At 44.4% G+C, this 25,866-nt stretch overlaps 3 protein-coding genes across 4 annotated transcripts; 1 reads left to right on the forward strand and 2 right to left on the reverse strand.

Annotated features, from left to right (window-relative positions):
• Window positions 1-81: 81 nt before the first annotated feature.
• On the reverse strand, window positions 82-12,085 carry foxo3a (forkhead box O3A). The gene is made up of 2 exons (XM_056425708.1): window positions 9,821-12,085; window positions 82-3,068 (listed from the first exon to the last, which is right to left on the reverse strand). Exons 1-2 carry the CDS (start codon window positions 10,388-10,390, stop codon window positions 1,842-1,844), a joined length of 1,797 nt encoding a protein of 598 aa, XP_056281683.1. The 5' UTR covers window positions 10,391-12,085; the 3' UTR covers window positions 82-1,841.
• Window positions 12,086-12,181: 96 nt separating this feature from the next.
• On the reverse strand, window positions 12,182-18,917 carry afg1la (AFG1 like ATPase a). 2 transcript variants are annotated; one of them, XM_056425719.1, is made up of 13 exons: window positions 18,788-18,917; window positions 18,486-18,670; window positions 17,816-17,867; window positions 17,621-17,722; window positions 16,569-16,699; window positions 16,374-16,473; window positions 15,735-15,793; window positions 15,564-15,646; window positions 15,376-15,446; window positions 15,150-15,250; window positions 14,019-14,159; window positions 13,809-13,919; window positions 12,182-12,954 (listed from the first exon to the last, which is right to left on the reverse strand). In XM_056425719.1, exons 1-13 carry the CDS (start codon window positions 18,915-18,917, stop codon window positions 12,817-12,819), a joined length of 1,404 nt encoding a protein of 467 aa, XP_056281694.1. In that variant the 3' UTR covers window positions 12,182-12,816. The 2 variants fall into 2 exon arrangements, with proteins under 2 accessions (XP_056281694.1, XP_056281695.1); XM_056425720.1 differs by having other exon boundaries at window positions 18,772-18,880.
• Window positions 18,918-21,084: 2,167 nt separating this feature from the next.
• LOC130201058 (sex comb on midleg-like protein 4) lies at window positions 21,085-25,819 on the forward strand. Its single transcript, XM_056425723.1, has 7 exons — window positions 21,085-21,625; window positions 22,081-22,210; window positions 22,320-22,520; window positions 22,689-22,850; window positions 22,932-23,153; window positions 23,244-23,392; window positions 23,511-25,819. Exons 1-7 carry the CDS (start codon window positions 21,395-21,397, stop codon window positions 23,634-23,636), a joined length of 1,221 nt encoding a protein of 406 aa, XP_056281698.1. The 5' UTR covers window positions 21,085-21,394; the 3' UTR covers window positions 23,637-25,819.
• The last annotated feature ends 47 nt before the right edge of the window (window positions 25,820-25,866 follow it).

Raw genomic sequence — 25,866 nt, forward strand, 5'->3', positions numbered from 1 at the left:
GCTCGCTGCCTGCAGAGTCAAATCTGCAGCTGTGCGATTCCTCTAGAGACAGAAATAAAATAAAAGGCAGATCAAACAAACTCCAGGTTTTCAGTGGTTCTTTAAGCTTTATTTACACGCACCATGTCCGATACAGCCAAGATGGGCCTTGGAATTACAACTGGCAATGTCAACTTGGTGCCTCTTTTGTTTTTGTAGGAGCAAGAGGAATAAAAAGGACTTTGAATATTGGCAGTGAGAGTTACTCAAGATTAATGTTAAAAAAAAAAAGGAGCTTCAAGTTGGTATAAAATCATCAATGTGAAGCTAGAAAAATTATATTTGGAAGCAGTCGTGCAGAATGTGTAAAAATAAAATAAATAAAAAAGATCCAACAAAAATAAACAAGTGGGATTATTTCCATGACATTTAGATTTTCTCAACAACTCAAAAAAGGAGGAGACTATTCCGTTTGTGGTGGTCAAAATGTTGAATAACCATAAAAAAAGAGGTAGGTGCTGTTACACAACCACACCTCATATGGAGAAAAAATACAATTCAAAAAATATATGTACATGTGGAAATGAAAATAAATAATTCATTTAAAAAAAAAAAATTTCAATGAAAGACATTTTCCAGCAGATAGATGCAAAAAAAAGAAGAAGTTCATCCCGCCTTTCCTACAAAACTGTGCCGATTGTTTTTTTGTCATTGCTTCCTAATAACTATACACTGTATGTCCTGGTAATTAAATGCAGAAAGAGTTTGGCAATATATAAATAATGCGGTTGTTTCTCTCTCGAATGGCAAAGTGGCTCTAAAAATACGACCTCCTCGCTTGGGGTTGGAAACGCCGTGACCCAGCACCTGCTACGGCGCTGATAACAAAAGGAGGGGGCTACTGACGCCGCTCCGCCTGCAGCCGCTCCCTGCGTGGATAGCACCAACAACGCCTTCAAATCAACTAAACGCCGACATATCTCCGAGGGCGGTCACCTTCGAACGTGTCCACTACTGTGACCGGCGTCAACTAGAGATACGTCACGTTTCCTACATAACAACCTTAACTCCACCCTAAACTCGGTCTAATATTGCAGTAGGAGGAAGAGGAGGAGGAGGAGGGGGTGAAAAGGGATCTGCTGCAGAAACACCATATCATCAAGACTTCAGTAATGCACCTCTTCGGAAGGAACAGAATTCAGTTATGTCGCTAAAATCAACAAAAAACAAACACACAATGTAGACCTGTTCGCATCCTGGAAACACATTTACCTCTAGAGATTGACATTTGGTGACTGTGCATTAATGGAGGGGAGGAGAGGGTTAACATTAGTCTCAAAAAAACATTGAAGAAAAAAAGAAAGCTAGTCAAGTATCGTCCACTGGAACGTAATAGTCGGAACATTCTCTGCAGCTTTTTTTCTGTAAACGGGCCGTGGATCGGCGCGAGGCCGACGGCTGGTTTGGCAAAAAACGTTTCAGGTTCAGGTATGAAAGACGAGCTCGGTGAAAACAGAATTCATCTTCAGTTTCGCGCGTCGCGTGACGCTGCGCGAGTGATTCCCTGAGACCAACACGAGTTGATGCGTCTCTTCGTAAAGTTTTTTTAACTAAATGTCCCCTTCCAGTCCACTCCGTTTGCTCACAGCGCCCAGGCGTCGATCCGTTGTTTAAAATAATCGCTTCCGCGAAGACACCGTCGTACGCGTCGCGGGGATATTTTAAAATACAGTACAAAACCGATTGCCTCGCGTTAAAAAGAAACACCACATGAAAACATCTTTACAGACGCGCTTCCCTCCAATTGTACGACGCAGGACGAGGAACCCAATTTGACATCGTCCCGACTTTGCTCGAGCTCCTCAGCTCGGCAGCCAGCGGCGAGGCGAGGTGTTGGCGTTGGGCGCGGCGGCGAGGCGAGCGTCGAAGCTGAGGTCCAGGCAGTCGGCGTCCATCAGCTCGTTGCGGATGATGGAGTCCATGTCGCACTCCAGGCTGCCGTTGAACACGTCCAGGTCCAGGTCCTGGCCGGGCAAACCGGCGCCGAGCTGCATCGCCGCGCTCTTGCCGGGGGACTTCAGGCGCGGCGGCTCGGCGGCGTCTTTGTCCGACGAGCTCCGGGCCTCGCCGGCGGGGCTCTCCGGCGCCGCGTGGTCCTTGCGCAGCAGCAGCAGGGCGTTGCGCCGGGAGTTCTGCAGGGCGATGGCGGCGCTGGCCTGCGACATCAGCGGGTCCGACTGCGTGAGCATGACGCTGCCGGGGCTGTGGGCGTCCAGGCTGAGCAGCTCCTGCAGCGTCTGGTGGTCGCTGAAGTGCGAGACGCAGGAGAAGGAGGTCTGCTTGTTCTCCTGGATCGTCTGCATGGGCGACTGCCGCAGGCTGGTGACGGACGGCGGGCTGAAGAGGGGGCTCGGCCCGTAGCTGCCCGCGGGGCTGCCCAGCCCGCCGCCGAAGGTGAACACCGAGCTCCCCTCGCCGTCGTCGGCGTTCACCTCCTCGCCGGGGGGCGGCTGCTGGGACGCCGCCAGGCTGATGTTGTCCAGGAGGTCGTCCATCAGGTTGTCGGCGAGCCCGTCGTTGAGGTTCATGGTGCCCGCCAGGTCGGAGAGCCCCGCGGGGGGCGCCGCCGCCGCCGCCGCCGGGGACATGCTGCTGGGGCTGGAGTACAGCATCGGGGAGAGGGGCGCGTCGTCGTCCGGCGCCTCGTCCAGCTCCAGGTTGGCGAGGATCGGGGACAGGCGGCCGCTCAGCGTGCTGGCGTTGGAATTGGTCCGCGAGCGGAAGTCGGTCCAGGCGTCCAGCTCGTCGCTGCTGCGGGACGTGGGACTCCCGGTCCACTTGGAGAGGCTGCCGGACGAGCTCTCCGAGCTGCCCTCTTGCGCCGCCTGCAGCGAGGCCTTCTTCTTGGTGGCGCGCCCTCGGGCTCCCTTGATGTACTTGCTGTTGTCCATGGAGACGGCCCGGCGTCGGGGAGCTTTGCCTCCTTTCCCGCCTTCCGGGTTGACCATCCACCAGGAGCTCTTCCCCGTGCCTTCGTTCAGGACTTTCACGAAGCGGCTGTGGAGGGACAGATTGTGTCGGATGGAATTCTGCAACGACAAAAAAAATTTGAAAGAAAAGACAATTAAGTGCACGTTCTTCCTGTAACGAGTCAAATTCCCTGTGTGCTTCAACATACTGGGTCACTAAAGTCTGGATTTGCAGATTCTGATATGAAACTATACATCCCGACAATACCAATCCAAGGGGGCAGCTGGGCGACATTTCATTTGGAGGTAAAACAGCGAGAGCGTGAACCCTGAGCCATCAATCCGTCTTTATACAGGAACACTTTGGGCCGTGATGGATGTTCGATCATTTAGAACTGAAATGCATTGCATGACCTTGGAAACAGAAGCCATCAACACAATCTGATGACCAGGTCCATTTAGTGTCCGTTCTGGAGCCTTTCAATCAAACCACACAGGATGGACTTTGCCCAGCGGTCGTGGACGACCGACTTTGAATACATTTCAATCCCATCTTTACCAAGAAGTTCAGAGAATGTAACATCGACAACTCCATGGACGCTGAGCGTCTGCTGAGGACGATCGAGACTCCTTGGAAAGCTCCACATCCTGTGGCTTGGGGAGGCATTTTTCACATTTGTTTTTGCTACCAAATAACTCACATTGTTGTGGCAATGTCAACATATTCCCAGAATTAAACCAATGACTTTGAGGACAATTACATTAATAATATCGACAGGATGACAAAAACTAACCAAAAAGGTGTAATAAACTATATAATCCATCAAGACATAACAGGCCTCTTTGGGGCCGTCATGTCTATGAAGTTTGTGATAAAAAAAAGGCAAGAAATTATTTGGGGTCCCAAAGAAAAGAATTTAGGAGTTTTGCAGATACCATTTTCTTAACTTTAATTGTTGTCCTGTGAAATATTGGATATGTTCAACTCTTCCGGCCTCTTTAAATCCCTCTTACCAAAAATATTGGCAACCTCTGGAGGTAGAAAATTAAGACTGTCAACAGCCAACACTGAAGTCTTCCCACAACAGAAAAACTGTTTTAAAAACTAAACTGCTGTGAACTATACGTGACTTATAAGAAACACATCGTCTTTGCATCGTGACCCATTTCTTTCTCTAAAGGTCCTACGGGATTCCCCCGGAGATGTTCCTGATCATAAACTAAATTAAACAGCTGGAGCCGGCTGACGCCAAGTCCCACTGCGGGAACACAAGAAGAAGAAATCTCTGCAGTCCCAAAAGGCCAAGTCCACCGAGTGAGGGTCCAGCAGGATTCTCTTAAGCTCGAATTAATTAACTCGAGTAAACCGAGGTCCCATTTAAAAACCATCTCTGAAGGTTAAACCAATCAAACACTAAAGCAGCTCAACGCATTCAAACTACAGCCACACAAGGCCGACGTAACCTTTTCCACATGGATCCCATAAAAGCAGCTGGGAGGGAAGTTCCTCTGCAGGGTGGAGAGGTAGCAGAGGAGCCATGTGGCCTCGAAATGAGTCAATGACCCACTGGCATCAAACTTTCAGCCGAGCTCGATCTCAAGCCAATTAAAGGATTATGTCGACCGGCAAACACTTTCCTCACTCGCAACAAAGCACATGCGACACAGAAATAATACCTCCAGATACAACGTTGGCCTTTTGTCCCGTTTCCACCCACCATAAGTTAGCTCTGCTAATCGGCTCAAAGTAAGGACATAAAAGAATAAGCCAGTGTGTTTATGTATTTTACTTCCCCGTCAACAAAACACACGGAAAACACCAAAACTGAAAACGCCGCTGGTCATTTTTTGGGGTGCTTTCCAACTTCCCTACACAGTGGCACTAATCAGCCACGAGGCCATTTGTTCTGACTGAAAACAGTTTGAAAGACTTTTTCAACATTCTTGGTCGAGAGTTAGACGAGTAGTTCGATACCGCTCTCTCGTCTCTACTGCAAATATGAAGCGGCGGCCGGTTAGCTTAGCACAAATGCTAGAAACGGCCATCTTGGCTCTGTCCGGCACATTCAAAGCTCACTAAACATGTTGTATCTTGCGTCGTCAATATGTGTATAAATGACATATTGTAAACGGAGTAGTTTCCCTCCATTTCCAGTTTGAACTAGCTAGGCTAAATAAACCGGTTACTGCTAGTTTTCCCTCCAAAATGTCAAACTGTTCCTTTGACGCTTTAGTTTCTAGCAAATGTTGCTCAAACATGAGTAAACACTTTTGCTCAAATTGTTTTCAATAATAAAAGAGTATTTACAGCAGCAGGATGGTGCATTTGGGATAAAAGCAAAATAATGGCATATGTTCATAACCTGGTTGATAAATAAAAAGATAAATCTTTGACCGTTTTTTAATTTCTTCATGTTTTCTTCACCTGAGATTTTAGTTTTTTTTAAACTTATGAATAAAAGAAGAATCTCTCACGTAGTTTCCCCTTTTCAAAATTTGACTGAAAATGTCATTCAATATCCATAAAACAAGACTATATGAACAATTTTGGGAAACCTCAAGTGTTGCTGCAAGGAGCCACATTTTAACCCCATTTGAATGGCGAGGACTCAAACACCAGCGCCGTTGGAGAGATAATCAACAGACAAAACAAATGACGCATCGATTAGTTGTATGACAAAAAATTAAGTGGCATTACATTTTCTGCCTTCTCATTTTATATCTTTGAGTCACCTTTTACAACCGGGACCGACAACATTCACCAAATTCTAACATGTTGGTAGACTAAAGGAAACCATGATAGTGCGATGATTTATTGATAGTGAAAATAATGGATTCAGCAGAATGAGAGGACGACAAGTTCCAACTAATCTAAATGGAAAAGACTCATTTGTTTGTTGACGTTTTCCTTAAGACGACCTCACAATGCCCAACAGCACAAGCGTCAACTGAGCCGGAACAGCGTTCGTCTGTAACGGCTCAAATCGACAGACTTTATATTTTAGAAATAAGCCATTAGGAAAACGGGTGACAATAAAAGCACAGCCTGTCCTGTTCAGTCTAATTAAAACCAATAGAACAGCCCTGCAATAAACAACTAAACCTTTGCAACCATTGGTTTTGGTTGAGCTTGCCCAGAGCGGTGTCAGTGTACTCCGAGGTCCATAAGGCCGTAAATTGTACTGTTGCTGTATTAGATGCAACTATATTTCAGCCGGTGGATGAAAAAAATAAAAAATATATATAGTTACACTTTGCAAGATCTATTTTATTTACCTTATACATGCTTCCTTTGGGCAATATTATCAGGAAACACTCCATAAACTTTCATTGCTATGCAGATGATACTCAACTATATCTATCGATAAAACCAGAGGAAACCAACCAACGAAGTAAAATTCAAGCACGTCTTAAAGACATAAAAACATGGATGACCTGCAACTTCTTGATGTTAAACTCAGACAAAACCGAAGTAATTTTACTCGGCCCTGAGCACCTCAGAGATCAATTATCTGGTGATGTGGTTTCTGTAGACGGCATTGCCCTGGCATCCAACACCACTGTAAAGAATCTTGGCGTTATCTTTGATCGGGACTTGTCCTTTAACTCCCACGTAAAGCAAATCTCAAGGACTGCATTCTTTCATCTACGTAATATTTCAAAAATCAGGCACATCTTGTCTCAAAAAGATGCAGAAAAATTGGTTCACGCGTTCGTTACTTCGAGACTGGATTACTGCAACTCCTTATTATCAGGCTGCTCTAATAAGTCTCTTAGGTCCCTCCAGTTGATCCAGAATGCTGCAGCTCGTGTACTCACTAAAACTAAGAAAAGAGATCACATCACTCCTGCACTAGCTGCTCTGCACTGGCTCCCCGTAAAATCAAGAATCACTTTTAAAATTCTTCTCTTAACCTACAAAGCCTTGATTGGTGATGCACCATCATATCTTAAGGAGCTTGTAATACCATATTGCCCCACTAGAGAGCTACGCTCACTAAATGCGGGACTACTTGTAGAATGGGAGCCAGAGCCTTTAGTTATCAAGCTCCTCTTTTATGGAACCAGCTTCCAATTTCAGTCCGGGAGGCAGACACAGTCACCTCGTTTAAGAGTAGACTTAAGACCTTCCTCTTTGACAGAGCTTATAGTTAGGGCTGAATCAGGTTCACCTGGTCCAGCCCCTTGATATGCTGCTATAGGCTTATAGCTGCCGGGGGACGTTTTAGGATACACTGAGCACCTATCTCCTCTTTTTTCTCTCCTTAAGGATGAATTTTCATCTCTCAATCACACATTACTAACTCTGCTTTCTCCCCGGAGTCCTTTTGACTTCACGTCTCATGGGGTCATCGGAATCTATGAGACGATATAGATCCTATCTGCCTGATGGATCATCGAGGTCTGGGTCGTGGAATTCCTGCTACCGACTCCGCCACTGGCCTGTTGAGACTCCGCCCACTGTTGAGACTCCGCCCACTCCTCCTCTCTACCGCCATCTGCCTGATGGATCGTGGAGGTCTCCATCGTGGAATATGCCTACTATGAACTATTCATACACTCCGTCATATTCATTGAATGTATTTAAACTCTAAATCTGTCCTTCTGTACACATTACATCTATTGCATCTGTCCATCCTGGAGAGGGATCCTCCTCTGTTGCTCTCCTGCAGGTTTATTCCCTTTTTTTCCCCACTGAAGGGTTATTTGGGAGTTTTTCCTGATCCGATGTGAGGTTTTGGGGCAGGGATGTCTATGTGTACAGATTGTAAAGCACTCCGAGACAAATTTGTAATTTGTGAAATTGGGCTATACAAATGAACTGAATTGAATTGAATTGAAAGACAACACAGAATAAAACACGGCCAACAACATGAAAGAAATGTTTAGCATTCAATTGACTAACAATATTCCGAGCTACAGGAATGCCGAGTTCCAGTTTGTTGAGCTACACAGGTGACGCTTTTGTGCGAGACATAAAAGCCCCAAAAAATATAATAAATGTACACGAGCTACCGGAGACGCTACCGGAGAGGAAGATCCAGCGGCCGTTATTACATCTTTTAAAAGCTCTGGCGGCACAGGTAGTAGATACAGTAGGAAGCCGTGCAGAATTAAAATATATATAATTAAAAAAAGATAAAATCACACAGAACTCCTCCTCCTCCTGCCACAGCAGCTCTGCAGCCCCCTTTGAGCAGAGCCTCTCGTCATTCTCCGAGCGAGGACTGGAGCCACGCCAGTTTAGTCAGGGCCAGATCCAAAAGGGAAACACTGAGCTCCTCTCACCCGGCTACACACTGACCTACATCATCTATAGTCAGCTGATTGATTCTTGTGGCCGGGGCCATGTGAGAGAAAGGAGGGGGGGGAAAAGACAGTGTGGCACACAGCGAGGGGGGAGTGGGCGGGCGTGGGGGTCTGTATATTTTTGTTTGGATTCACAACAGCGAGGAGATGTAACCTTGTGTTGGAGCGCCACACACACAAACAAAGGTCGTCATTGAAGCCGGCGTTTGAGACGTGTGACCGGTCTGGGTTTACGAGCTTGCGGTCCCCCGACCCTCAAACACAGCCCCCTCATGAAGGGGACCACCCTGTTTTAGGCCGATCGCTGAATGTCACAGCTAGAAAGCGTCTCTTAGGAAATGCTGAGGTCAGCACTTCTTCTGAAGCCATAACATTAACCCTGTCCTCTGCGAGGACCATATGCATCTAGGGGACAACAAGGAGAACACAAAAAAGGTTTTAAGATTTAGTTTCTACACACAATTACACTAAATTTAAATACCACCAACTGTCTCTGGGTTCCAATGACTCATGTTTGTTTGTACAGTTGATAAACATTCAAGACTTCTCACTGCTTGTAAAATGTTGTGCATCAATGAGAGTTTGAATAAATAATGGACGATAGTAAAAAATAAAAAAGGCAAAACAAGTTTAACATCAACCAACTCCCAACTCCGTTGTTTGCTTCATTTATAAAGCAGGACATGTAGTGTGCCCCGGAAGTTAAATATTCCCTCACTCTTCCTGTGAGACAAATTGTATCCGCCAAAATGAATAATATGCTAGTAATCACAGTAAAAATGGAACAAGTGTCCAAAAACCATGAATGAAAACCGACCGCTACTAATCTCACGTATTAACTCACTGGATGATTCTGTGCAGATTAATCAGTTATTAGCATCAATGCACAGTTTATATTCTACATCGCCATGTGGAGCCATAAAAGCTAAATATTGACCGTTGCTGTGATTTACCCACTAAGAAAAGTCCCAGAAAAATAAAAATCGGCCTGCATCCCACATCCTACAGTTGTGCAGGATTACAGACCCATTTCCAGAGTTTTGCACCCCCCCCATCTAAATCCTGCAAAGCTCAAAGCTTTCATCAGACTTGATTCCATGACAGATGAATTGGTTTTCCAGGCTGAACTAATCCTTAAAATCAAACAGAAGCTCGGCCCCACTGGAGCTTGTAAGAAGCTGCTGCAGTGTGTCCCAAAGTGAAATTCAACTTTCAGACCCACTGCCTCGTTGGGGTGTGTGTGTGTGTGTGTGCGCACGCGCTCAGATTTGGTTTGAGGCGCAGAACCAAAAAGTGTGTGTCATTTGATGTACTCACACCATTACAACTGGAGCCCTACATGTTGACAAGCCACATGGGTCATTTGCTCATTTTCCTGCTGCCCTTTTTACATACCTTATAATGAAACCTGAACGCATCCCTTGCTTTGCACATAAACCTGTGTTGACATACACCTGTGTTGGCACCCCCCCCGCCCCCTCTACAATAACCATGGGTGTGTGTGGAGCTGACCACAGAGAGGTCTTTGTTATGATGTCAGCACCCAGCGTGTCACCGCTCACCTTCCAGCCAGCAGAGCTATTGCTGTCGCCTTTGTCCTTGAAATATGGCACAGACCTCACCATCCAGTCGTAGATTTGGGACAAGGTCAGCCTGTTCTCGGGGGAGCTCTCGATGGCTTGCGTAATGAGGTCGGCATAGGAGTAGTTGCCCCAGGCGTTCCTGCGGGAGGAGGACTTCCTCAGCTGCTGCGAGGCAGAGCCGCCCAGAGCCGCGGCGGGGGTCTGCGTCGAGGACGGAGAGCCGTCGGCGGCCTCCTCCTTGCAGGGGCCCCGCTGGACCTCCACCGGCTGGGACACGGCTCTGCTGCTGCCGCTGCTCGACACGCGAGACGTCGCACAGCCACCGTCGTCGTCGTCGCCGGCTTTCTGAGCGTCGCCACCCTCGTGCTCATCGTCCTCTTCTTCGGGGATTACGTCAGTGTCATTTGTTCCGGGCTTGTCCGCGCCGGACTCCGGACGGGGCAGGGGCCAAGTGCAAGACCGCGGCCGCTTCTGGGGCTCGAAATCCGGATCTATCTCCACGTTCGAGGGGGACTCGTCGCCGTGGCGCGGCGCCGCCGCCTCAGCCATGTTAATCACGATATATCGCCTCGCTTTGCACAAAGGGTTACAAACGAAAAATCACTCGGGTCGCATTCCATCAATGTTGCGGTGCAGCCTTCGGGGGAACGGGTGTGTATTTACTATGCACGGTACGCACGGCGTCCAACCCCGCAAGCACGTGTGCTTATCTCTGTCCCTCCCCGCGAGGCGTCTATCCAGCAGCACGCGGAGCTGATCGGAACTGACCGGTATTAACTGCGCGTTGCCTGGTCTCGTGCACGGTCCACACCCTGGGCAACACGCAATGCAATAACCACGAACACGCGAGGAGGGGGAGTCAGCGGAGGGGTCTAATTTTTTTACACTCGCCCGCGTCCTACGCAAGCGTGCATGCCAAATAAAATTCAATAAAAAATGAATTAAAAAAAAGACTTAGCCTAATGCCACCACATCGGCGTTATCAGTCCGCACACAGCTGCCATCTTGACCGCGTCCCTTCCACCAAGTTCTCGATCAACCGCGCGGAGCGCTGCCCGTCGCCTGCGCGCTGCGCTGCTGTCCGCGAACCATCAAGGCGGTGATTGCGTTCTCAAGGCCCCGCAGCTTTCTTTAAAAAGATGAAGAAAAAGGGGGCGGGTCGGGACTATACTGGAGAAATGTGGCGTGGCTCAAATCCGCCCTCCCTCCCGGAGCATAACGATGCATTCTCGCCGCACGTCTCCGTGCGCGTGGAACCGAGCAGCGCCGCGTCCTCCCGGTGGCCACCGGCCCGCAGACACTCTTCAGCCAATCTGCTGCAGCCGCTGCAAACCGGTCCGGGAGAAGGAGGAGGAGAAAAGAAGAAAAAAAGCTCACGAGCGGAGCCGAGCCCCCCCTGGACGGCCGTGGCGTTAAAGTGACAGTGTGGAGATGTCCGCAGGCCGGTGACATCACTCGGTGTGTACGTGTGTGCGCGCGCACACCGTTTATATGACCGGAGGATTTTTAAGAGGAGAGTAAAAAGTAGTCTCCTAGCTGTTATTTGATTTAAATAAAATATGAATGAAGAAGATACATACCGTCTTTGTTTTATATAAAATACTGAGAGCAGGAAGATGTTGAGCAACATCAGCTCCAAAGTCTTGAATATTAATGTTGCTGCAAGATGGAAAGACCTGAAGAAATTCAGGATCTATATTAACAAAGTATTTTTAAGTCAAATGGTTCCCCACATTACTGGGAGTAAACATACAGTGGATAGTAAAATTATAAAAATGTGTGCAGTTCATTTGTTTACACTGGGAGATGTATGCTGTATACTCACATTACCACACACACAATACCTGCCCTGGTTGCAACAATAATACAGTACTGTAACTTATAAAATGACAAATAAAAATGCCACATGTTTGTCATAAAAAGGTAATTGTTGCAGTGAACAGCACATTTTATTTATATCAGTGTTTTTTAATACAGAAGTTTGGTTTAAATAATTAAATACACTAAACAGAGTACTTTGTGTCGCAGTTACTCCACTGACACAGTGGACTGTTTTGTTGTTGCACGTTAAAATAATTATTTTTAATTAATATAATTCAGTTAAAGGCAGTTATATACCAAAACAAAAGTGTCTCACGCTTTTGTTCCTGCACAAAACACCACCACGTCTATCGGTTCCAATAACACCGTTTGTAAAGCAGATAACATGTGAAGATGTCTCTCACGTCCCACAGCGCTTTTATTTTAGTGTTTAAGACGGTGTGTATTTATGCCTAAATAAATAAAATATTCTTGTAAACAGGGAAACAGTTACCCATGAACCAACTCCAACACTTAAACCGTTGTTTGCTTCATTTATGATGATAGATACACATCAATGCGCCCTGTAAGTAATATATTAACAAAAAACAATTCCTGTAATACACGTCCCGGTTTCTTTTTTTATCCACCAAATGAAAATGCTGATAACGAGTCAAATGTTATTGTTCAGTGGATCATGAGAAATGTTCTGGAGAGGAATGCTCCACACGCACCGTCCACACAATCATTAATGAACACGAACCCGTAAATCATAAATAAACAGCTTTAAATCTGTGAATCAATCTGCTGCCACTGTGTTCAGGCTCGCAGTAGAATCATAAACAACTCATTGATATGCATTATATTTTTCAAAAGCGGCCAGATTAAAATGTCTCTTAAATCTTCATAAAAGTTGGTCGGGAATCCATTTTAAAAAGCCGTCCAGCTCTTTTCCCACAGATTGATCAAAGTAAAATGCAGTTGGACCCACGAAATAACACGGGAGTTAAAAGCAATAAGACACCATAAAGTTATATATATAAAAAAATAAATGATCCAGAAAGTGCAATGTCACAATAAAGTTCAATAAATATTCCCTGTACATTAGATGCAGTCCCTCTGGGTTGATGATGGAGACGACGAGGAGTCCAGTTAATGGCGGTTGCGCAACGCGGCTACACCTGAGATGTGGCGCTCCGGTCTCCTTCCAACCAATATTTTTCCGACTGCATCTCCGTGAGGCGAGACACGGTCCTCTGGAAGGCGAACATCTCCTCTTCTCCGCTGAAGATGGACAGACTGCTGGCTTCATCCTGTCCAACAGCGGGAAGGACAGTGAATCAGCCGAGTGAAACTTCTGGTAATGAGCACTTCCTCAAAATCAATCACATCGCTTTTGACAAAATTATTAACATTGGGCAGAAGAAAGAAAAATCACAGCGTCATCACACAAATGTTTATTCTTCACCTTCAAATCTGGTGTATCGATCATATGAAAAAGTTTATGTTTTAGGAAATGACGGAGCGAGAGAGATATGCAACTACGGTCGCCAGATGGACCCTGAACAGTTGATTTTGAATTATTATTTAAAGCTGAAATTAGAAATGTAAAAAATTTAATTAAATATGCTAGAGACGTTATGCTCTCAGTCTTCCTTTTTAAAAACAAAGTACCAACATCACGAAACAAATGAAGAGAAGGCCGTTACAGTATAAACAGAATGCCACGAGATGGTATTAAAGTTATTTAACAGAATATCCCAAAAAATTGTGATGAGACTTCGATGGAATTTGGTATGAAGGAAAATCTGTGGACTTCTAGGTTTCTTTAAAGATTTTTTTTAAGTAACTCATACATTTACTTTGAATTAATGGACCCACGTGCCCAACTATTGTTCATCACTACATCTAATGCCAAACCAAAATGAGATGCAGATTCATTCAGAAGTACATTTAGAGGAGGGCTTACTTCACGTAAGAGAATAAGTAAAGGTTAAAGTAGCGACGAAGACGATTTCCCTCTGACTGACTAACTTCCAGCTGTGTTTTAAGCTCCGTTCACTGGCGGCCGACCGCCTCCGCCGGCTTAATCATCTACTTTACGACGAAAAAGTCCACGCCTGACCGGGGGGAAAAAAAACAGGTTCAGTTTTCAAAAACAACTCACCCTCGTCAGCCCCAGGTCGTCCATCAGGACGTGGCTCTCTTCGTGGCCGGACTCACCGCGGTGCACGAAGAGATCATCCAGTGGGTGATCGGCAAGAATCACCACCCGCACCTTCAAACGAGACACTCGTTGCAACAACAACAACAAAAATGTCCACGGTTTGCTGTTTCAGAGAAGGTGGTGGGCGCGGATGTGAAGAACGCGGTGTACCTTCTGGTCGTAGAGGGTGTCCACGAGCGTGATGAGCCGCCGGGCCTGAGACTTCTGGTTCAGCGTCAGCAGAGGAATGTGCCGTATGAAGATGGTGTCAAACAGGACGCACATCTCCAGGTAGTCGCTGGCCCCTAAAGGCTGAAACATTTACACGGCTGGAGACGTCAGAATGATATTAAGCCTCAAGATTAGCCGACTGCGGTGGTTTAAGTGGCAGAACGATATTTATATCCATGTTTTAATCAACCCACTGTGGCTTCGTGTCTTTGTATTCATTCGACATTTTCTTGGAATCCCTTCAGCTGCCAAAAAGAGCCACTTGTGAGTCAATCATTTAAAAAAACTCAACAGCAGCTGTTCAAACCAGTTTAAATTCAGGTCGAGTTCCCCGTGTTTCAAATGGGTTGAAATACCCGGAAAGGTCAGAAACCGTGAATCTGTAATTCTTCCATTTCATTTACGGTTATAACATCTCATTGCAATCATGAAATAGCTCCAGTATACAATATGTGACGCTACCACATTGTGTGGATTTCTGACTCAGTCACAGAATGTGGCAGCAATCCAGTTTTGATGCAACAACAAAAAAAGATACGACGTGTGTGTGTGTGTGTGTACACTTTCACCATCAATCTCAAATCTGAAAAAACGCATGGATTGAAAATGATGCGCGTGACATGCAGAACCATCATCGACAGCTTACGGAGGAACACGGGGCTTTTCATGCATTTAATTGATAGTGGAGAGAGAGAGAGCGAGAGAGAGACACAGGTCATTACCACACATACAATGGGGGGAGAGCGTAGAGGAATGACATGAACCCAGCAAGGGAATCAGTCACTGCTCACAGCATTTACTCCCCTGTGGGATGCCTCCTAACCACTCAGCTATCAGGTAACTCCCGTTTTAATAATGGAATTTCATACAACAAAAATATGCAGAGCAATTGTTCACCAACTACAATGTGAGCAAAAAACAGGATTGGTGGGATAAAGGCAAAATGTGAAACACAAACATTTTAGCTTGTATGCAGTGATGCACATTTATCTCTCAATTGTGCCATTTCCTCCATCGCATAATATCTATAAAAAATAAATAAAATAAAAGGTCAAAGTCTGAGAGACTTACTCTGTCACAGAGCTCCTCAAACGTGCAGTCTGCAATGGTCCCACATGCTTTGTTCAGACGGACTTTCCTGTTGTTGACATTCAGAACTCTGGGTCGCGTTACTGTGGAGAAAAATAAGTGTGTGAGCTCAGCGTGTGATATTAAAGAGTTTAATGATGGGGTTATACATATCGAGTGACGACCACATTGCATTTCAGCTGTAGAATTAAGTCAAAAGTCCACTTACTGTCATTTTGCTTAAAAGCCAGCTCATCAAACTTCTTGTCTAGCGTTGCGTCCACATCCGGCTCACTGGATCTGCAGTAACAGCAACATTAAAAACACTAAAACATACATACGTCAGATCTAAATATAGCTTGCATACACAACAGTTTAAAATACAGGTCGCAATGACCGACTTTGTGGATCCCTTACAGGAAGTAGAGTTTTCCAGCAGATGGTCTGTTCCTTCTGCGGTAATCTATCCCAGAATCCAGACGGAGAGTTTGGCAATATTTCTGCATGTGAGAGACAAACAATTAACAGCGGGTGCATTGAAAATTAAAATCACAAAAATATATATCTGATTTCCGTCTCTTTTCTCACCTGCAGCACAGCAATAAACGGCACAAAGTTGACTCTCTGGAGCCCGTTTTTATACAAGTCTGAGGGGAAAGAGTGGGATCAAAAAGTTTAAAGAGAGACACACATGCCACATTTTTTTGTGATATTGTCAACAATATTTATATAATATTAAGTTATTAAAACATGTATTGAAAATGGTGTGAAGGAGGGCACACTGGACTGTGTTAGATTTTGAAATCATAAAGGAGTTAACTATATCCAATAAAAGTCTAGAAGGAATCTGGACGCACACTAAGTCAGTCTGAGGTAACGAGGGACAAAGTTGTATATGGACATATTGACTTAAAATGTTGGACCAAAAAAAAGGCGAAAAAACTGAGATCAGCAAATAAGCATTTTTTTGTCAGGAAAATATGCTAAAATACACAATAGACTGCTTCCACATTGGCAGTCCACGAGTACGCCCTTCTGGTTTTCCTCAGTTTCCATCACTGACTATCGGAGCTTGAGCCGAAAAATACTTTGGACTATTGCAGTCATTTGTTCTATGAATGAAGGCCGAACGTGACCAAAAGCCAGATGTCAGTGGGTGTAAATGGGAAACGGGTCAAGAGCCGTCTCTGAAGCCATCTGGCATATTCAGGATGTGTGGTTACTCGCCTTCGGGCGGACGATTAGAAGTGGCCACGACGACGACTCCGTTCAGAAACAGATTCTCAAAGAGCTGCTTCAGGATCATGGCGTCAGCGATGTCAGTCACCTGAAAGGTGCGTTACGAATACATTTTACTTTGAGTAAAGCACAAAGGAAAATACAGTCGGACTCTTTTAAACGTCTCCGTCCTGTCGAAATTACCTGAAACTCATCAAAGCACAGGAGACACGCTTCCTCGCTGATCTCCGCTGCAATTGGAGCAATGGGGTCATAGGATTTGGCCATTTTACCTGCTTTCCTCTTTGGCATGCTCTGTTTCAGTCGATGGATCCCTAAAAAAAAAGAGAGCAAAAACGTGTCTTGACTCAGTCGGGTCGGTGTGAGTATAAGTGCTGAGCTCGGCAACCACGGCGCTGCCTTGTTCTGTTGACTTAGTTTGAATAGAGCGTTTTGAGAAGAAATCTTCTCACACCAGTAATTTAGGAAAGTTCACCTCTACTGAAACATCTTTAGATCCTCGCCGGATTAAGGAGCTGACAGTGCATAGGACGGTATTCATTACCTTCGCACTGAAAATGCGGAAGGTTATGTTTTGATCGCCGTATATTTATTTATTTATTTGTATGCGTGTTCCTCGCATTAAAAAAAAGAAGTTTAAACCGAATCGCATGAAATTTGGTGGGATGATTGGTTATTAACCGGGGACCATTTGATTAGATTTTGGGATCAATCGGGTCAAAGTCATAGAAAGGTCAAAATCTTCTTTTTACCATAGCACGGTCAATTTTTATCCAATTGGCATGCAACTAATGCCAAAATGTTCATAATTCAATGCCCGATCTTGTGATATGCGAAGGTATGCGCTCTACCGAGTGCCCATTCTAGTTATGAATGAAATGTGAGGAAGCCAAAAAGACAGTGTGTCCCCCTTTGGTTGCAGCCATTTATGGAGGCGGGATTTAAATAAACTTTTATTTACGCCAAATTTCATGTTTGAAAAGCTGCTCAAAGATCACAGGAATGAAGAAAGGGTTAGACGCACGACATATGTTTATGGAAATCTGGTTCACTGATGATGTGAAGAAAATGTATTTCCTGGCAGACACCTCATCCATCTTGAAGTTATTCATTCACACATTCATGTATGGCTTCACTCAAAAGGCTTGAAGAATAATTTGCCCCCTTGTGGCTGTTAAGAGCAAATAAAGTACACTTTTCAATAATGGCACAGTAGAAACATGAAGAGTTCTCACTTTTATGCACGTCCAACATGAAGCCGTGGAAATGAACCCTCTTTTTCTTTTCAGTCTCAACGTATGAATAAAACATGTCCATCACCATCGTTTTCCCTGTGCCTGAAACAAACAGATAGAGCATGTGACTTAAGGGGAAAAACTCTTTTTAAACCCTTTTTATTTATTTGTAACTCTGGGGCCCATCTCTCTTACCAACATCCCCGTAAATATAGTAACCTTTTGGAGCCTTCGGTTTTGGGAAAAACTGTAAAAAAACAAAACAAACAGTGAGGTTCTGGCATTACAAATAGACCCCAAAAAATAAACAAACAACTAAAGCAGAATAGAAAATACTAAATTGTATTGAATTAAATAAAGACATTTATATATATATATATACACACACACGGTTGTGATGGTTTACCAGCTTGTTAACAGGCATTAAATAAAGGATGGTAAATAGATCAAATGTAGTTGTGTGAATAAACTTGTCGACAGGTTGTGCAGTAATGTATACAACGTATGTCTCTAATGAGAACTGCGTATGGACAGGGTAATGCAAATAAACATATACACTATTGTGAAGGTTTATATAAGCGTATCCATAGGTGGGAAAGTAAAGATGAAGATATGTACAATAAAGAAAAATATTTGTATTAAAGTGACAAAAGAAAACATGACACTGAGGTCGATCTTTCAAAGTTCAGAGGCTGTAATTGCTTGTAAATAATGAGAAAAATCCAACGTAATGCGTCTCGGCATAGATAGATACTGCAGTCGTGAAAACCGTACCTACTTACGAAAACCTTACTCGGCGTTAATAGTTAATTCGTGAAAGAATGAAAGCATTCATCACCATTGGGGTGTTTCTCAATCCTCTTACCTTGGAGAAGAAAGACATCGGCGTGTTGCTGTATCCTCGCAGGGTTTTGTGGAGCTGATCCAGGGTCTGCATCACCGCTTTCTGGTGCTCATCCTCCCGCAGCGCCCCGTCTCTGATCAGCCCGCCGTAGTGGTCCAGGGGGCCGCGGGACCCGGCGGGTCTCGCGCCGCTCTCCACCGAGTAACCTGTAGTTCAACCACAACAACACACCTCAGCTGGCTTAGCTCTGACAAAACGAGGCCACCGGTTAACTCTTCCGACTCGACTGCTTATCAACACAACTCACCAAAAACTCGACTCACCTCGTCTGCAGGTGTCTATCAAAGATTTTAGCAGCTTTCTGGAGGAATAGCGTGTTGTCAAAACACACTTAAAGCCCATTAAAGCTGAGGGTGACATCTTTACAGAGAGCGGTAGGTACCACACCGCCATCTTGGATTCAAATTCCTTCAACGTAACTTTATTAACAAATACGTAACAAACAGAAGCGCGTGTGCGCATCGGCCAGCTGGGGGCGGCATTTTATTCAGTCCAAAGATATTTAAGAAATTAATACATAGACTATATATGTATTTTTACAATAATATTTTGTATCATTAAAAAAAATGAAAATATTTTATGGTTCCAGCTTGTGAGGATTTGCTGTTTTTTCTCAGTTTTATATTATTGTAAACTAAATATCTTTTGTATAGACAGTTGAAAACCTCACGCTTTGGGAGTTTTTACATTATTTCTTTATGCAAAAAATAGACAAAGTAATCTATAAAAGTAACAATTATTTGCTATCCTAATCCCAAACTTGCACACTTGATCTGGCATAATTTAGATATGCGACTATACATATTTGCTACTCTACTGAAATACTAACACTTCTGAAAATGAATGTCCCATGGTGTTAATTTGGGCTAAATATGGAACATATACACCTGTGTTCAAATCATGAAACACTTAAAATGACCTATTGGGATTTGTGTGGCAGGAATAGGGATCGCAGAGAAATAAATGATAATATTAACTGCTGCTTCTTTTTACAGCTCTAGCATTATTATTTGCTGTAAAACCGATAGCTAAAGTTCAAATAATATATCTATGGTTACAACTAACCATATCTATTTCAAATAATCGATTAATCTGCAAAACAATTATTGATTGATAGTTTAGTTACAATTAAGTTACAGCTCAAGATTTATGCCTACAAATGTCTCGTACAAAACCCAAATATACTCTGTTTATTATTGTGTGAAAAGCATCAAATCTTCACATCTGAGAAGAAAATATTTTCATCTAATGACTTTAACTTTGTTCATGATTAGTAAAAAAAAAGGATGAATGAACAAATAGTTTGAGCTCTAACATTGTTATCTGCAGTTTGAATAATATAGAGGATACTAGCTATATATATTTTCCTTAATGATTTTGCAGATTATCAGTCATTTTGCAGATAAAATAGAGAATAATTCAAGATTCATGTCTTCAGAAGTCTTGTCTCGTCGCAACAGTCAAAAATCTAAACATTTAGTTACCTATCATCTCGGACAAAGACGAGCATCAATTCCTTACGTCAAATATATATATTTTAAATGTCAAAAATGATCATTCAGTTAATATATAACTGAATGATCATAATATAATTAGAATATTCTTATTAAAATAAATTTTTAGAAACAGCAGAAACTCTGTCCTCAGTCTAATTTTACCTCCACAGCACTGAGCAGACGACAAAAAAACATGGCAGACAACCGGCAGGGTGTTACAGGGGCTTACAGGCGTGTTGCTATGACAACAGAGGAGCCCCCCTCTTTCTCTCTCTCTCTCTCTCTCTCTTTAATGCACGCGTGCACACACACCAGCCCCCCCTCCCCCATCCCCGTCCCCACACACACACACACACACACACACTGTCACTCTCTGTCTGTCTCGGTTGTGCACACTCAAGCACACACACACACACACTATATATACAGTATTACAGTGGAGCCTGCCTTGCTTTGAGATCCGTGCTCAGGATAAACAGAGGAAACAAGGAGCGTATAGGGACACTGCACATCTGTTTCGGATGGTGAGTGCCTGCTGACCGGTTATTGTTTGTTTACATACTCCATCCTTTTGAAAAATCTGCTAAAAATGAAGAGACATTTTGGAGGTATGCACCGCCGTTTGTTGATTCTTGCTGCATGGAATCTGTGCCACATGTTTATTTTCTTGCTGCTTCTTCTTCTTCTTCTTAAAGATTAGGGTGGAAGCTGTCATCGTAATGGTAATTCATGGCTGGGTAGTCATGGTGAAGTCAATTTCCCCCTCCCTCTGTCACTGCTGAATGCATTAGTCTAATGAGATGTCTGCAGCCTGTGTGCCCAGCAGCAGCAGCAGCAGTGTGTTAACCAAGACGGAGACGGAGAGGGGAAACGCCACACACAGCAAGAGCAGGATGGCTTCCCCTTCATTGTTAGGGATTTAGCTTTTAAAGTCACCTTTTGGCTCCTGGGATTTAAGCCAAAAAGGGCTTGGCTCTTGGGCTTTCACAATAGAAGACAGCAGGTAATACCCCCCTCTCGGATTTATTAGTGGGTTCTCCGTGCAGGATGGAGGTGCTGTTTCCTCCACAGCTCATGCATGGCTGCCTTTTGTGTTGTTTGCTTAATTCGGTGCTCTGCTAAATGCTGCTCCTCTCCCCGCACTGCACAGCTGAGTATTCTGCAGTCTCTTAGTGTTTAGATGATGCCGATGTTCACCTTTGTCAAGCCTTCCTGCTCCTTGTGTGTGTGTGTGTGTGCTCTAAAATGATGCTAACGCTGCTCTCTGATGTATCGTTGGCGAGGAGGAGGATTGCTGTGCAAGGGAAGTGCATGTCTCTCTTTGCATTGCAATAGCTTGAGCTCAATGGTTGTTCCCTTTGTCTCCAGCTCCAAATGAGTGTACCTGCAGCAACGGCACAGAACTCAGACGGCAACAACAGTGAAATGCAATCAGCTGCAGTGGCTCCCTCCTTCCTCCCCAGCCAGTCGGGGAAGATACCGGGCAGGAAGAGAGGGAGACCCCCGCTCCGCAACGTCGCCAAGATGGATTTTCCAAATCGTTACCCCGAGTCGCTCCCTCCACTCAAAGTGCCAAAGAAGAGGGGGAGAAAGCCGGGTTTCAAGGTCAGCCACATGAGGGAGATGGGGGGGGGGGATCTGGTGGGGATGAGCTGTGGTAAATTAGTGTGTGTGTGTGTGTGTGTGTGAGTGTGTGAGTGTGTGGATGCAGTGTGTTTAAAAATGCATGTGGAGAGAAAAAGACAGACACACCGGCTCCATGCCTTTCACATGTTGTGGGACCCTAGTGTAACAGAGAAAGACTTAACATCTGTGAGGCTTTGTTCAGCTGTATACTTAAATGACATGGATGTATTTTAATGTGTAAAGAGGAAGTTATTGTTGTCGGTTTTATCAATTAAACAGGCAAACGAAAAAAGTGTCATCTGTAGCATCAAATTCACAGTTTTATGTAGATTTGGCGGCCTGATTATTCCACCCCCCCCCCCCATGCATGATTTAGTAAAGACATGATATGCCTGAAATAAACAATGCGATAACTTCTTCTTCTTCTTCTGCAGCTCAAACCCAGGATGGTGATGACACCGTTGGCGATCTCTCCGCCCAGCAGCACCCCGGAGCCCGACATGAGCTCCATTCCGCAGGATGCCGCCACCATCCCCCACTCGGCCACGCCCCAGGTGCTTACAGGTAAAACGCCGTGAACACCAGGACATCAGAGTCAAAGTCTTTACGATGCAGTCCCGATTGGCTTTAAAAGACACATCATTACAGATCATTCATGTATATCTCTCCTCAGTCTGTATTTACATCAACAAGCAGGCCAACACGGGCCCCAACCTGGACAGGAAGAAGATCCAGCAGCTCCCCGATCACTTCGGACCCGACAGGCCGTCCGTGGTACTGCAGCAGGCCGTCCAAGGCTGCATCGACAGCGCCTTCCTGCAGAAGACGGTGTTCACTCTCCTCACACAAGGCTACGGGGGAGAAAAAATATCAGGTGTTGTACAAAGACCTCCCTCAGGTGTTGCTTTCTATTGGTTCAAAAGCTTATTCCCCCATCACCACCACTTCACCTCAGGATGCAGTAGTGAAGCAGTTCAACGAGCTGCTTTCCGTCTAAACTGGGATGTTGTGTCAAGCGGTTCCCCGTGCTTTGCTTCTCCAGCCACATTCGATGGGAAGCAGCACCTCCTCAGCCTCCCCGTGGTGAACAGCATCGACTATGTGCTGCGCTTTCTGAAGAAGCTTTGCCGCAGCCTGCACTGTGAAAACCTCTTCAGCGATCAGCCCATCACCCAACACAGCGGGGGCTCCTACCATTCAGATGGTATGTTAATACAGTAAATATAGGTTAAAAGCTCCTGCGCTGTGGTACTAACCTTCTGGTTCTGACTGGTCTTGTCCGTAGCTGAGACGTCGATGGCCGAGGACTACCATTTAGACCAGTCCGACGGCAAGCGCTACTCCATGGACCCGGGCGAGTCCGCTTTCGGCTCCATCAGCTCGTCCTACTCGCCGAAGTCCTACGGGTTTCGCTCGTCGCAGCAGTTCACCAACGGCTCGGCCTCCATGAGCATGTGCAGACAGTCGGCCACCAGCCCGAGCACATTCCCAGAGAGCAACAGGACGGGTGAGAAGTCACAGAAAGACGAGAAACCCAAGATTCCTTCGGTATTTCTTTCTCTTCTTTATGTTAATGTGTGTTCTTTTGTTCCCCCAGGAGGTTACAGCGCAGCTTCAGAGTCCCAGGACTCCAAAGCTCCATCCAACAAGGACCCAACCACCTGGTCTGTGGACGATGTGGTCTGGTTCATCAGGGATGCGGACCCCCAGGCTCTCGGCCCCCATTCAGACGTCTTTAGGAAACATGTGAGTTTGTTTCCCATCGTGTTCTTGACCGGACGTTTCACTGCTCGTTCAATGAACGTCCAGTGGAAATCACCTCGTCTGGTCGCAACGCAAACGTCTCGTTTCTGCTTCCCTGCAGGAGATCGACGGGAACGCTTTGTTACTCCTGAAGAGCGACATGATCATGAAGTACCTCGGACTGAAGCTGGGTCCGGCCTTGAAGCTTTGCTTCCACATCGACAAACTAAAGCAGACTAAGTTCTGATAACCTTCTGCTATGTATATTTCCTTTTCCGTGAATCCGACGATACATCTCCAGGTCTGTGAGAGAACGGGAAGCGAGTATAGGATCCCCAGGAGTGAGATGCATCATTTCCTTTCCTGCTGTAAAAGGATCAAAGCAAATGGGTTGCCACTTTTACCGATACTTTAACTTATTTTTGCTCGGAATGAGGGGGCTTATGCGTGAAAAAAATGCGATGTGACGTAGAAATTCAAGAAAACAACACAAAGACTGACACATTCAGGTATTACTTCATCTTCAGTCTTTTATGAAGACGTTTGTAACCCACATTTTAACATTAACAGGGTGTGATAAAAGTAGGTAAGTGTGAGTAGAGTAAATGTTAGCTTCTCCAACTAGAAGTTTATGGACCATCAAACCAGGTTGTTGTTTTAGGTCCTTGAGTTTTACTTTTACAGCTAACACATTATAAAAAAAGATGGTTAAGCTAGTCTTTCACCTTAAGTTAGTTCTCCTTAAACCTGCAATAACTGAGTTTATTTTACACTTGAGGGCAGTGGAAACAAGATGACATTGACATGTGGCTAACTTTTAGCCAATAGTCGCTTATATACACACCAAATCACACATTTGGCCAAATGTCTCTGGTCACCTGATGAATGTAAATCCAATTATAACTCTCTTTAAACTCTGTTTTGGTCTCCACCAACTCCAGAGGGAAATAGCTAGCTCCTTAGCTACTAAATGCTCCACGATGTTCACCAGCTAGTCGTATTGTCTGTATCTGCTGTTCGGTGCTCAGCAGGTAGCGTACAGGTGTTTAGAGCTTATTTTCTCCGAAAACAGCTGCCTGCTGTTCTGAAAATAGGATGCCATGAGATTAGTGGGAATGAACCAAAATAATACCGGGCAGCCTAGAAATGACCCGCTACAGAGATATGTAAAGCCCAGAGGAACTGCAGATTCAGGTGACAATTCTCTGTTTTACATTCACATTTTTAAAATGATATTAATCAAGCCGCTTGTCTTGAGCAGAGAAACTGAGTGTTCAAATCTGGTTGGATGAAGGAGGAATATTTTCCACTAAAAGGACAACCTGAATCCCTTCTCTCTTCCCATTGGCTCGCAGACCTGGGTTCTCCACATGTGAGGACCCTCTTGGTACATGTTGCTGAGGATTTCCATGATGTCACGTCGTGATCATCACAAATCCACCCCTCTCTTCTCTTATTTACTTATTTACTCTATACTTCCGGCACATATTTTAAACTAAAAACAGATTCAGATGAGATGGTGGAATGCATCCTTCGAAACTCATTAACATATCAGTAAAGGAAGGCCAGTATAAGAATATGTTTCTCATAAACCTTCACAAATATGTGTATATATGTATATATATATATACATATATACCTCACTTTAGGATCTCATGTTTACAAATCTGACAACATATGTGAGAAACAGTGCAACACTACACTGCTTTTTGATTGAGAGTAAATTGTTTTGATACTATTTTTTCACATTACTGTGTAACAAAAAAGTACTGTTCCCATTGGATTCATTTTTATTATAATTTAATATATTTTAAAAAAACCATAACCTTTACAAAGCATAGCCTACAAACAGTAGAAAGACAGTAGCTCTCTTGGTAGTACAGTATATATAAAGAAAAATGAGAGCATTGTGAATGTGATATATTTATGTTTCAATATGCAAGATTGTTACATGCCAATTATCTCCATCGGCTTTTCGTGTATACTCATAAGAACGTCTTTTTCAATGCATATGTTTCTATCAAGCATCAGTGTTGATAGTGACGCTTTCAAAACACACTAAAAACTTAAATGTTACACTGGTTTAACCTACACGGCCATGTACATGGGTATATAATATAGTATTGCTTATGTATGCCACTTTTGGTGTACAGTATGCATCCTTTTTTAATCAATTAACCTTTTGAAGTGAATGCTGCTGTAAATATATGACATGTAAGCCATGCCTAGTGAGATCAAACTGAGGTATTTTATTTTGAAAATCACTATGAATAAGAGTTTTAGAGGACGCTGAGCGGATCAGTCCTCTATCCTGGTGCTAAAGTTATCTATGTATTTAACGGTTTGCTTTTGTGTTTGTGAGATGTAAAAGGAAATCATATGTGTATACTGTACTGTGAGCATTAAATTAAGAAATCATATACTCAGAGATTTGCGTGAGACTTTTCATCCCCCCCATCCTCTCACTATTCGGATCC

This window comes from Pseudoliparis swirei, chromosome 11, assembly GCF_029220125.1.
Source record: "Pseudoliparis swirei isolate HS2019 ecotype Mariana Trench chromosome 11, NWPU_hadal_v1, whole genome shotgun sequence".
NCBI lineage: Eukaryota > Metazoa > Chordata > Actinopteri > Perciformes > Liparidae > Pseudoliparis > Pseudoliparis swirei.